The sequence below is a fragment of the Malus domestica genome, chromosome 12 (genome assembly GCF_042453785.1).
Source record: "Malus domestica chromosome 12, GDT2T_hap1".
In the NCBI taxonomy this organism is placed as follows: Eukaryota; Viridiplantae; Streptophyta; class Magnoliopsida; order Rosales; family Rosaceae; genus Malus; species Malus domestica.
The window spans coordinates 18330545-18343361 of NC_091672.1; the positions used below are offsets into that span (position 1 = coordinate 18330545).

Sequence of the window (12817 nt, forward strand, 5' to 3'; positions counted from 1 at the left end):
AACAAAATAAAGGGTAAAGTGAATAGTACCAGAATTGATTTTTTAGTATAAAAATATAATTTTTCATTAAAATAAACAATACCAAATACTTTTCGTTAAAATTCCCTAAATTTTATTGGTTGCACTTTTAAAATCTCCCAGTGTTAGAACACCGCAGAATTGAAAATTTTCAGAAAATCCTAGACATTTCTCCTCACCAGAAAAGTGGGCCAGCTGGAAGCTTCCAGACATTTCGTTTCACCGACTCTTGTTGGCCGCACAACAACCCTCGGCTTCTCTTTCCCTATATAAACCCCTCTCCCCCTCCTCTCTTCCCCACAAGTCACAATTCGTTCAACAATCTCTCATTGATCCTAAATCTCCTCAATTTTTCAAATCCCTAATTTCAAACCGCTTTCGAATTTCATCTCCCGTTTTCTGAAATCATGCAGATCTTCGTGAAAACCCTAACCGGTAAGACCATCACTCTCGAGGTCGAGAGTTCCGACACGATCGATAACGTCAAGGCTAAAATCCAGGACAAGGAGGGCATCCCTCCCGATCAGCAGCGGCTTATCTTCGCCGGAAAGCAGCTCGAGGATGGCCGGACCCTTGCCGATTACAATATCCAGAAGGAATCGACTCTCCATCTGGTCCTCCGTCTCCGGGGAGGTATGCAGATCTTCGTCAAAACCCTAACCGGGAAGACGATAACTTTGGAGGTCGAGAGCTCCGATACGATCGACAATGTCAAGGCCAAGATCCAAGATAAGGAGGGGATTCCTCCGGATCAGCAGAGGCTTATCTTCGCCGGCAAGCAATTGGAGGACGGTCGCACCCTAGCCGACTACAACATCCAGAAGGAGTCGACTTTGCACTTGGTTCTTCGATTGAGAGGTGGTATGCAGATCTTTGTCAAAACCCTGACCGGGAAGACAATTACTCTGGAGGTCGAAAGTTCTGATACGATCGATAACGTCAAGGCAAAGATCCAAGATAAGGAGGGAATCCCCCCAGACCAGCAGAGATTAATTTTTGCTGGTAAGCAATTGGAGGATGGCAGGACTCTCGCGGATTACAACATCCAAAAGGAGTCAACTTTGCACTTGGTTCTTCGATTGAGGGGTGGTATGCAGATTTTTGTGAAGACACTGACAGGGAAGACGATCACTCTCGAGGTTGAGAGCTCTGACACTATTGACAATGTCAAAGCTAAGATTCAGGACAAGGAGGGGATCCCACCTGACCAGCAGAGGTTGATCTTCGCTGGGAAACAGCTAGAGGATGGTCGTACCCTTGCGGATTACAACATTCAGAAAGAGTCTACCCTCCATCTCGTTCTTCGTCTCCGTGGCGGTGATTTCTAGAAAGTTTGTTAGTTAGTTTCGGTTTGTTTTGTTTTGATATGTTGGTTCTGATGGTGGTGTAATTGTGTTGAGTGGCCAGTCTGCCACCGTGTTTTGTTCTTTGGGATGGTGAATGGGTTGTTCTATCTTTACTTTTAATCATCAAAACTCAATTTGGTATCAATAAATAATTTCTAGTTTTATAAACACCATCGGTTTCCCTTTCTTTGAAATTTTGTTGTTGTTGTAGCTGCGGATGCATATTTGGTATTCTGTTTGGTAATGCCTTCATTCAACTTCTTAGGATGGTGTTGTAATATAATTCAATTATACCAATAATGTTATTCGATGTGTGTGAATTGCTCATTCTTACCTGAAAGAAAATGTTTTTAAGAAAAGGGATTATTATACCAATAATGAATGAGTGTGCATCTGTTGTGGCTTAAGAAGCAGCAACAAGGGATGGATAGTATCTAAAATATTCAAACTAGGTTTAGAGAATTCAAACTAGGTATGGAGTAAAATATCAATGCATACATTTGGCTGGTTGTTTGATAGTACTATGCTGTCTATTGATGTTGCGCTGGCCCCTTGGTTTCTATGCTAAGCTTTCGAATATGCAGAACATTCCTTATTCTGTGCTGAAATTTTATTTTGGGTTCATCAATCTGGGGTTATTGTTGTTAGGATATGGCTCGTCATTTGTTAGTCTTATTTTGTTTAGGATTGTATTAGGAAAACTAAAGGTTGCACATATTCTTGTCCTACAATGATTAGGAAAGAATAAGTTTTCCTGTACAATTAGATTAGGAATTGTAAAAGCAGAGAGCAAGGAGCTGAAAAGCAAGCAGAAAACAGAGAGACAGCCTAGAGAGAAAAGAGAGAATAGCTCAAGGGTTTTATAAAATACCGTTAAAGAAGCTGTGATTTCTCGACCAAGAGAAATCACAACTGGATGTAGGCAAAAGATATGCCGAACTAGTACAAATCTTGTGTGTTTCTAGTTATTCTCTATTTGCTAAGTTTAGTTTATTGTCGTATACGTCAAGGAACAAGATCTAGAGTGATGTTGAAGTAGTAACAATTGTTGAGTTATGTATTCTTAGTTTCTGCCTAACCATCCCAGAAGGCGGAATACTAGTTTGTTAGTTTTGTTACTTCGATTTCTATTTTTTCTTTCAGATACTGTTCCAATTAGAAGCTTATAATGCATACCAATTTATCTTGAATATGCAAAAATTACAGAATTAAGTAGTAATGCTTTGAGCTAACATGCCTCTAAGTCAAGTGATACCTTTCACTGGTTTGAACTGACTAATCTGATACTTCCATGGTTTTTGAATTGTGAGTGTCTTTGCTCCCACCTTAATATTTTTTATTACATTCTGCTATGCATATCTTTACTTTAGGAATCTTGAACTGTGAAGTAGCTAAGAGGCTATATAGTTTTGTTCTTAAGATAAAGATTACTTCAGTCAGAAGGGTCGTAGGATCTCTCTCTATGTGTGTTTCCTGGTTTATACCATTGTGTTGTTTAAATGCAAGTTTTTCTCTCTTTGATTTCCGCCGTCTTTCAGCGTGGTCTGGAAGTTTTCTACTTGGAGAACTCTGAACTGGTGAAGTATGCATCCTAGTCTGTCTTATAGCAGACAATTAGAGCCTATTACTCTTCTGGTCACGAGGTTACTGTACTGGTAGCGTGTGAATTGCTCTTGAACATTGTTGATCTTCTTATGATGAAGAAAACCATAGAAACAGTTGGCTTCTCTCACTAACATTGGTGAAACAGTTATGCATCTGTTTGCACGGCAGGTGTTAGGAAGCAATCTTTACATGGTTTTCCCTACAAGGTGTTTGGTTTTTACATGATTATGGTTGGTGGATCATTATGTTTATATTTTGGTTTAGGATAGGTGCATCTCAAGAAGCCCTGTTGTAACTTGAATTTCTATTAGTTCTTTCAGATTCTTGGAACTTTGTTCCATTGAGAAGCGATGAATGCATGCCAATTCATGCTGAACATGAAAACATTAGATAATGCAGGAGTATGTTGAGCAAACTTTCCTCTTGCTATATCTAAACGTTTTCCACTTAACATCATTTTAGTAGCTTAAGCACAATTGATTGGGTTGAACCAATGAATTTAACACTTTAATGATATCACATAATGAAATTGAAAGGGCCTGCTTCCCCTTTATTATCAAAATTGAATGTTCTTAATGATGCTTGAAACATAGATTAACAAGGTTGCTGTCTTTCCTGATGTATTCATATGGTTGCCCAGGGTTAAATGAGATTTGTGGTTTGGGGCTGGCCCCAGCAGAAAATAATTTCCCGATTTGAAATTGGGTCATTCTAACTTGGTGGTGACTTCTTGTTACTTGATGCATTGTTTTTTTTTTTCTTTAGTTACTTTGTTCAGTGCATAAGATTACAATATTTGCCCCTGGAGGCATGTGAAAATTGAAACATGTTTTTTGCTTGTGCATGAATTATCAGAAGATTGACTTCTTGTAACCTGGAAATTGATTAACCAGATATACAGCAGCTTAAAGGTTAAGGTTTATTCTCATGAATATCAAAATTTATGTTACAATGCACAACTGATGATATCTAGCTCAGTAACATCGACCGTCTTCATGTACAGTGACCCTGTTGGAAAGCTTATCAAGCTTTAGTTTTCACTGTATTGGTGCAAGGCGCGTGCCATTTACTTTCTACTGTCTCAACTCCTTTCTGATTTCTCAAATGTGAATTCCGCTAAGTGAAATCTGAAATTTTTCGATGGTGTGGTGGTGGTGAGGATTTTCTTCCTCTTAGTTGTTGAATGGATGCATTTTGCTCTTTAGACAATACATTCTATCCTGTGGTGATCTGCTGATTTCTGATGCTGGGAAAATGTTGTGAATTGATGATGCATCTGTGGTTAGTGTTAGGCTCGTTCTGACAGTTTGCTCTCCCATTGTTTACAATGTTATCTTTTGTTATTGTATTAAGTTTAGGAGTTATGATATGTGCAAGTGCAACAGGCACCCACTTGTTTTGCTAAACGATGGAGGGTAATTGAAACATTCAGTTCAGGATTCATGAATTCCATTAATAACAGTTCTTGCTTAAAGTTTCACCTCTGTAAAATTTCTCTCTGTGTAAGCTTTTGGTTTCTATTCAGGTTGTAGTTCTTAAAGTGAGCTTTTCTTCATGTTTGTTTTCTGCCCTCTGTCAATATAGTGTGCAGGTGTTCTACTCTGAGAATCCTGAAGTGGAGAAACATGGACCAAATTTGCCTCGTGTCAGAAAATAGTCTGTTCTTCTGCTCACAAGAATTTTTGGTTGTGGGTGAATTTTCTCATGACCGTTGTTGATCTTCTTATCTTCAAGTAAACCAGTTAATAGTAACATATGACTTCGCCTGTTAATACATGCAAAGATTTGACGGAACAGTGATCCATCTGTTGGCGTAGCAGGCATTAGGGAGCACGGTTGTGACATTGGTTTGCAATGTAAGGTCAGCAGTTTTCTTCTGTCAAATGATTTAATGATTTGCCCATTTCAGGTGTTGAACGAAACATAGATTACCATGCTCGCCATTTGGAGGCATGCATTCATACGTGTTCCTCACAGTGTGTATATTAACACATCAATGTGTTGCCGGGAAAGTGATTACATATGGAGATATCTACACTGCCTCAACGTGATCAAGGTGAAGGTTTATTTGCATGAATATCAAAATTTACGTTACAGTTGTACAACTCATGATGTCTAGCACCGAGTGTCTTCATGTACAGTGACATTGGGAAGCTTATGAGATCAGGCTTTAGGTTTGATTGTAATGTTGCAAGTTGTATGCCATTTACTTCCTAATCTCTCAGCTTCTTTCTGTTTTCTCAAATGTGAGTGCCGCCGAGTGAATTTGAATCTCATGTTGAATTATCGAACCATAAGCGCCTAAAGCATTGCTCTCTGCGTTAGGTCCATGAGCACTAATCTCCTCCTTCTGACCCTCCATGTTTGTACCTTGCTGAGACCAAGTCAAATTGTCTTGGTGATGAAACGGTGAGTCTGAACCTTCGTTATCAAAATAAGGCATTCTTGGTGATGTCTGAATGCTGTCAATGTCTTGTTCATATTTATAGTTGCGTAGTAGATGAACAGGGGACATGGAGTGCAAAGGAGTGCCTGGTGCACTGGCTGGACTTGCATTCTTGTGTTTTACGTGCTTCTTCGCTGCGATGTGCCATTTTTTGAGTGCAGTCGCCACTCTGTCGTTGAAGATTACAGGCTTCATAGTTGAACCCATCTGTTTGTACACAGAAATGTACAGTTAATTAGAACTTAATATTTCTTAGTTTTTTTAGCATCTAATTTTGCATCATGGCCACTTAATTACCTGTGTTACCAATGCATAAAGAGGAAGAGTTACATAGCTGCACAGAATTTGTATGATCACCCTGCAGTAAATAACCAATGAATGGATTTGTTAAGTTAAATTCTCACAGTAAATAAGTTTATCTGCAAGATTTGAGTGAACAAAAAAAATGTAAAAATAATTTGAGCTTACCCCATTGATATTCTTAAAACGACATCTTCCAACTTCTCATGGAAGCAAGACTTCAAGCCAAATTCATACTGTAAAAGGGTAAAATGTAAGCCACCTTTTCCTGACTGTGGCTCGTGAAAGTAAATATGGGTTTACAGTTTTACTTACCCAAGTCCATGCAAAGAAAGCAAGTGCAAAAGCATTCTACATACGAGGACAAGATGCGTTATAACATACGAGTGTTAGCAAAATTTACAAGATAAAGAACGCAACAAATGCATGTACAGTAGTGACTTTTGCACTTTCTTTTTGCCTTTACGAGCCAAATTGTATATTTTACAATTTACTTCAACTCGCGGAAGAAGCAGAGGCTTAAAACGAAAGTGTATAAATCACTAAATCCAATTGGAAAGAAAGTGAATTACCTGAAAGAGAACAAAGTGGATGATATAAAGCAGGAGTCGGGGGTTGTTGAACCAGAAGAGATGGTCACCAGGCTCAACCAGTGGGGTTCCCCTAACCACTTCACCTCTTTCTGATAATTTGAGCCCCATCTTTGTTATTATAACTTGCAGCTTTGTCCCTACCATTAAGATCATCTGCACAATCAAAGCGATTAGGACAAAATCAGGTACAAATAATATCCAAGTTGTTGGGACGTTAGAATTTGAGGAAAAGGATTGAACGGTGGGGGTTGGCGCTTACAACTAGGGGAACAAATGGGAGCCACAGATAAGAGCGTGAGCCTGCAAACAACAAAAACACATTATTAAGGAAATCATTAGGGACGTCATCTTGGTTTCAGCTTATTCTCACAGCAGCTTCCAAAATAAACCTTTTTTTTTTAGTTTACCAAACACCAAAAACACTCCCAGCTTTTTTTCATAGGAGCTTTTTTTAAAATCACCTCAACCCCAAACTGGGGCTAAGAGTGAAACCATTATTAAAAAAAAAAGAAAAAAAAAACAGGTTAGCAAGTAAAGGGAAGCTTACCGTGGGTGTTTGACATGAGGATTAATACAGCAAATAACCAAATAGTTGGGCTGCAAGTGTGGAAAGTTGTTGTTAATCTCAGACGATATTTTTGAAAGATGGAAGTATTTAGTCATGCATATTATACTATAATGGTAGCATAAAGCATGCTAATTTGTTTCGTAGTGCCTTTTAAAGAGTTAAAAATGCTTTTAAACCGCTATAAGCTCTTCGGTCCTTAAAAAAGAAAACGTTTTCTTGAATGTTTTGATTTTATCTTATTAAAATATGTTGTGCTTCTCTGCAAAATGTTTAACGATTTGAGCAGAAGTGTTTCCTACGGAATTACCCCAAGCCCTAACTTCCTAATAGTTAGGTGATTAATGGATCGGCTTGAAATGCTAATTATGCCTAGCACTAGTGACCCACCTGATCCCTACGACAACCTTGAAATCCTCTTCAAGTGACCTGTTAATGTACTTCTGGAAGTCAAACTTAGTTTGACTTTGAGGAGCCAAATGTGCCTACAAACCACGAACCAAAAGCTTACTTTAATTTCATGCGGAAAGAAATAATGAAAATTGTAAATTTAGTAAGAGACTTACTGCAATAAACCCATGTCGCAGAGTCAAGTAATCAACTTTGGGCACAGATCTTACAAACTGTCTGAAGAAGCAAACCTGCAATTAAAAGTTAGTATTGGACATCAAATTAAGAGATTTTCATTCAGAAATACACACAACAGTTAAAAAGGTAGAATCTGAGAGACGTTAAACTGACAAAAACTGTCTAGGAATCGCGTTTAGTGCCCCCTTTTGTTGACGTCGTAGTATTCCTCAAATTTTAGCTTTGACACATATTTATCAAACAAATTTACATATATAGATTATGGAATTTTCAACTCTTACAATCCATAAGCTAATGGGAGAACGGCTCCAAAAGCTTAAGTGTCTTCTCCCAAAGGATGTGTCTCTGGCAAATCTGAATCTTTCCGGGTCTACAGCATAAATAAACTAATTATAATAAACAAAAATTAACAATTTATACAAGTAACTAATCAAGTAGTAAAATTTGGTCAGAAATAATGGGATTACTGGTTGCTGGTCAAACATCAAAAAATAAAATTACGTGTGAAAGCGGGAGGTAGCATACCATGTGAGAATTGGTAGGCAGCTGTTTTTGTTTCCAGTTCCCATGTTTTCCATTTTCTCATCTGCGTCCCATCCCATCCCAAACATATGAAATTATTCATTGAGAGAGAGAGAGAGAGAGAGAGAGAGAGACCTTTGCTCTGCCCAAAACTAGGGTTGTTATGCAGTAAAGCACGTGGAAGACAGCTAGCACAAAGATGAGTATGTGAAGCTGGTGGATCCCATAATATGACACAAATGGAACTTTGTTCTGCAGAAAAAAAAATTACAACATATACTTTGTTGATATAAAGGAAAAACAAAAAATTACCATAGACTAACTTCATGGTTAATTTGCATGAAATAAAGATATGCGTGCATACTTGGTCCTATATTGACATTTTCATTCCAACTCTAGTTTACTCATTCTACACCCTATAAATTATTTGTTCAAGTAATATATTTGCTTGACCACCTTGTCGTAATATTCTAAATCAGGCATTACGATAAGGAATATTATTCTAAATCGACATTTTGACAGAATAACATGAAAAACTTTATTTTGATCTAAAATGTGAAAAACTCTTTAGCAACACAATCTAACAAGAGATGCCAGTTCAGTTGAAAATAAAAGGGTTTAGGGTAAATTTAGAATTCTTTACAATCTCAAAAATTCTCAAATACAACTTCAATTTTTTTTTTTTTTTGAGGTATCATAGGAGCAATACAAGGAAATAAATCTAAACAATCATTTGTCAACAACACAAGCAAACCTAGACCAAATCAAATCATATCAAAACCCTAATAAGATAATAGAAAATCACTAATTAAATCAAATCCTAAAATATTTTCTTTTTTATTATATTCGCTTGTTTTATTTTATAAAACCAAAAGCATGGACAATTAATTTAATGTACCTTGGCAGCACATTTGTCATATCCAGCAGCTGCTAAAACACGTCGGCCACCCCCACTGGAATCCAAGGCTGAGAGAAGCCTTCTGCGGGCGTTGTCATCTGAAACACTACTCTTATCTTCGTTCTTGTCTGATTTGACCTCTTGCTTCTTACTGCATGGATGCCAAGTTGCTCCAACAGCCTTCGATATACAAATATTTGAAATGGGGCCTTGTCCTACTGTTAGAAGCAAGGATAGGAACCCTAATAGCATAAGCTCCGACTTGATCTTCTCAAGTGCTTCATAGAGAGCTCTTTTGTTTCTCTTTTTCAACCACTGCAGAGAGGGCAATTAAGATTTAATAAGAAAATCTCATTTCCCATTCATGATTAAGGGCTCCGAATGATCAAATTAAGTAGGCTAATTACTCACCTTTCCAATTAAATGAATGAAATATTCAATGAGGATTGAAATTAAAACCAAAACGAAACAAACAACGGCAACTGCCCAAGTTGGTGTTTGCTCCAAAGATCTTCCTTTTTTTCCTCCTGCCATGCTTTAATTGAAACCCTAATTTCCTCACTACCAAATAATGCTATTGCACTAAGAAGTTAATAATGGTATTTATGAACTTTTAATTAGCTAGCTAGCTAGTAAGCAAATAGATAAGTATATATATATAGACTCTTATAGATAAGTATATATACACATCATGAAGAGAGAGCCAAAAGGAGAAGACTTGGTGTTTCAAACTTAAAACAGGGGTGGCGTGGGATATAAGATGTGGATGACTATAGACTTTGACTGCGTATTAACAAAAATGGATAAAGAATAGTGTAAAGAGAAGACCATTGATTGGAACTTAATTAGTGGAGATGGGTTTTATTCACTTATACATTGATATCTTCCTAAGCATATTGTATTTGACTCCAAGAAAATAGTCTTTGACCACGCACACGGTAAGGCTGTTAACGTTGCTGGTAGAGAAATTTTGTGTGGACCGAGTACATTTGCAACTTAAATTTTGTATGGACCGAGTACATTTGCAACTTAGTGTGATTTTTTACGTGTTTTAATATTGTTGCACGACATAGTTTGATATGTTAAAATATATTAATAAAGAAAAAAAAATATATAAGTACTATAATTTGAGTATATTGTTACACCTCATAACTAGCGTTGTTATGAACCTATTGAAAAATTACTCACTCAAAACACATAGTCATAACCTGATAATTGAGATAAAATAAAGCAGAAAAGAAAAACAAAAATAGTAGATTGCTTGTATTAAGGTGCTACGTTCTTCCACATTACACCGTTTTTTTTCTTCATGTGAACATAAATACATCATAATCGTATTCTGATAGGCCCTTAATTAAAATATGTTTGCAGAACCATTGTAATTTTTTATATATGCCGGTTTCCAACCGTGGCCATTGATCTGCTTGCAAACTCCATAGCGAATGGGGCCAGTTCTGGATGAAAACCAAACGTCGTATTATTTTCCATGTAATTAATTCATTATATATGCCAGTTTCCAACAGTGGCCTTTGATCTGCTTGCAAACTCCATAGCTAATGGGGGCCAGTTCTAGATGAAAACCAAACATCGTAATATTTTCCATGTAATAAATTTATATTTTTCAACTCCTATCTATGTCCATGTGATAATTAAAAGACACAGAATGCTGACTAGATAATATTGTATTCCAGGATGGAATTTAACGTATAGTGTAGGCAAGTTGTGTAGCAATACAGTCTCCATTATTTCTTAATTTAGAATGACTCCAGTGAGACATTATTCAGATTCAGATACCTCTTCTTTACAAAATATATTTCATGATGTCCTATATATGTATGTGCTTATGAGCAAAACTTTTCCCACAACAAACTAACATGGTGTTCTAGGATTCAAAGTTATATCAGTTAGTCGGACAAACTCTAGTTCTTGACTAAGTTGTTTTATTTATTTATTTATCTTTTTAATGTTTAAACTCGTCACGTATCGAATATTATGTCTAGTACTTCATCTTGGAATGAAAGTTGGCTTATTAGATTGGATTCAGAATTTAGGGTTTAAAGTAATAAAATGCAATTAATGCAAGTCTACAGTGGTGTAGTTCGGATTTTGTTAGGGATAATCGTCTACACACGAGTGAACGATTCTTGACCATTAGGTTCACATGATGAGAACATTGCTCACTTGTGCGGAGGTTACTAATATTGGCTATCCCACATCGGTGGGGGAAAGAAAAATAATGAGTTTAAGTATGATTACCTATTTGAACTAATACTGAGGTATTTTGTGATAAAATTTCATGCCTGACGGATTGGGCATGTGATAACTACCAAGTTGGGGACACTATCTCTAGTGTTAGAGTGAGTCCGTCGGCCCATCAACCTAAAAAATTCAACAACTAACCCAAGCATTTGTTAGAGATATTATAATAACTTCACCAGCATTTGGTGGTTAATGATTGTATGTGTGTGTGTGTGTGTGTATATATATATCCTGAATGTAATAACTTCACTACTAAAAAAACATTAATACAAAGAATATTCAGCTCTCTCCCTCTACTTTCTCTCTCTAGTTTTTTATTCTTCATCACCATTGATACAATATGTTCATATAGCTTAACATGGTATCACTCACCATTGTTGCTAATGCATTCTTCTTTGATCCTCTTTCTGCTTCCGCATTCTTTTGATCTGTACTCAGAGTTCGTGTCTTCGATTCAGGCAACACTTGGGTGAAGTCATTTTTTTGCGAATTCTATGGTTCTTGCTATGATCTTGAAGATTGATCCAGCTCTCCAACTGCTTATTCTCTACGATTCTTGCTCGCAAGGTGTTTGTGATAAGTTTTACTTTGTGCATCTTTTAAGAATTTGTTCTTGTCTTATTGAAAATCTGCAAAAATTGTAACTGCTACACAATTGTAGCTTTTGCAATCACCAATTGTTGCTCTCATATTTACTATATCTACTTCTGTTAATGTGAAATTGGATGATTCGAATTACTTAAATTGGCATTTTCAAATGCAATTATTGCTTGAGATTAATGAATTCTAGGGTTTGTTGATGGCTCAACATCCTGTCCTCCTCGACTTGCATCTGTGACTGTGAATCAGGCATTAATTCTTTGAATTCTGCCTCTGTTATTGAAAGTGATGACTTTATAGTTTGGAAATTGCATGATCGTGCCTTAATGCAATTGATCACTACAACTTTGTCTCTTGTTGCTATGTCTTGTGCCATTGGCAGTACTAGTTCTCAAGATTTGTAGACCAGATTCAAAGAATAGTTTTCTGCAATATCTAGAACTAGTATATTTCAGATGAAGTCCAATTTGCAAACCATCAGAAAATAGTTTGATTATATTACACAATATATGCAAAACATTAAGGAAGCTAGAGATTATCTCTATGTTGCTGGTGTGTATTTTGCAAATGAAGACATTGTTATAAAAGGTCGTGAGAATGTCATTTCTCTTAAAGAGTTTCGAACTCAGTTGCTTGCAGAGGAAGTCATAGTTGAATCTGTGTCTCATGCTCCTTTTATGACAACAATGGTTGCTTTTAAAGGGAATCCAATGTCTAAAGGTTCTGGTTCTCAGTCATTTCATTCCAATTCTGGTCAATCTCAGTTTGTTTATGTTGGTTTTTAGCCATATAACAACAACAGAAACAAATGGAAAGAAAGATTCAATTCTAGACAAAGATTCTATAATCTTACACAGTCTTATCCAACTCAAACTCATATATTGCCTACACTAACTCTTGGAGTGCTTAGTCAATTTCCAAATAAATACTTTGGTAGTCATTTTAGTCTTCTTATACAAACTTGTCAAGTATGTGGTGCTGAGGGTCACACTGCACCATATTGTCTCAACAAATCCAATCTCATAGCTGGCTATCATATTTATGGCAAAACCAATCACATGATTTGATTTTGTTTCT

The 12817-nt window shown here is 36.6% G+C and overlaps 2 protein-coding genes and 1 long non-coding RNA gene across 3 annotated transcripts; 2 read left to right on the plus strand and 1 right to left on the minus strand.

Annotated features, from left to right (window-relative positions):
• Positions 1-148: 148 nt before the first annotated feature.
• Positions 149-1532, plus strand: LOC103450067 (polyubiquitin 3). The gene has a single exon (XM_008389391.4). It carries the CDS (start codon positions 426-428, stop codon positions 1344-1346), a length of 921 nt encoding a protein of 306 aa, XP_008387613.2. The 5' UTR covers positions 149-425; the 3' UTR covers positions 1347-1532.
• A 1514-nt stretch (positions 1533-3046) lies between these two features.
• On the plus strand, positions 3047-4100 carry LOC139190193 (uncharacterized). The gene is made up of 3 exons (XR_011574261.1): positions 3047-3175; positions 3825-3880; positions 3973-4100. It is a non-coding gene; the product is annotated as an uncharacterized lncRNA (long non-coding RNA).
• Positions 4101-5017: 917 nt separating this feature from the next.
• On the minus strand, positions 5018-9609 carry LOC103450066 (MLO-like protein 6). Its single transcript, XM_017336477.3, has 14 exons — positions 9293-9609; positions 8882-9196; positions 8119-8235; positions 7987-8047; positions 7743-7831; positions 7440-7514; positions 7264-7358; positions 6856-6905; positions 6568-6608; positions 6288-6461; positions 6031-6066; positions 5884-5951; positions 5713-5773; positions 5018-5622 (listed from the first exon to the last, which is right to left on the minus strand). The coding sequence occupies exons 1-14, from the start codon at positions 9413-9415 to the stop codon at positions 5191-5193; spliced, it is 1737 nt and encodes a 578-aa protein (XP_017191966.1). The 5' UTR covers positions 9416-9609; the 3' UTR covers positions 5018-5190.
• Between the last annotated feature and the right edge of the window lie 3208 nt (positions 9610-12817).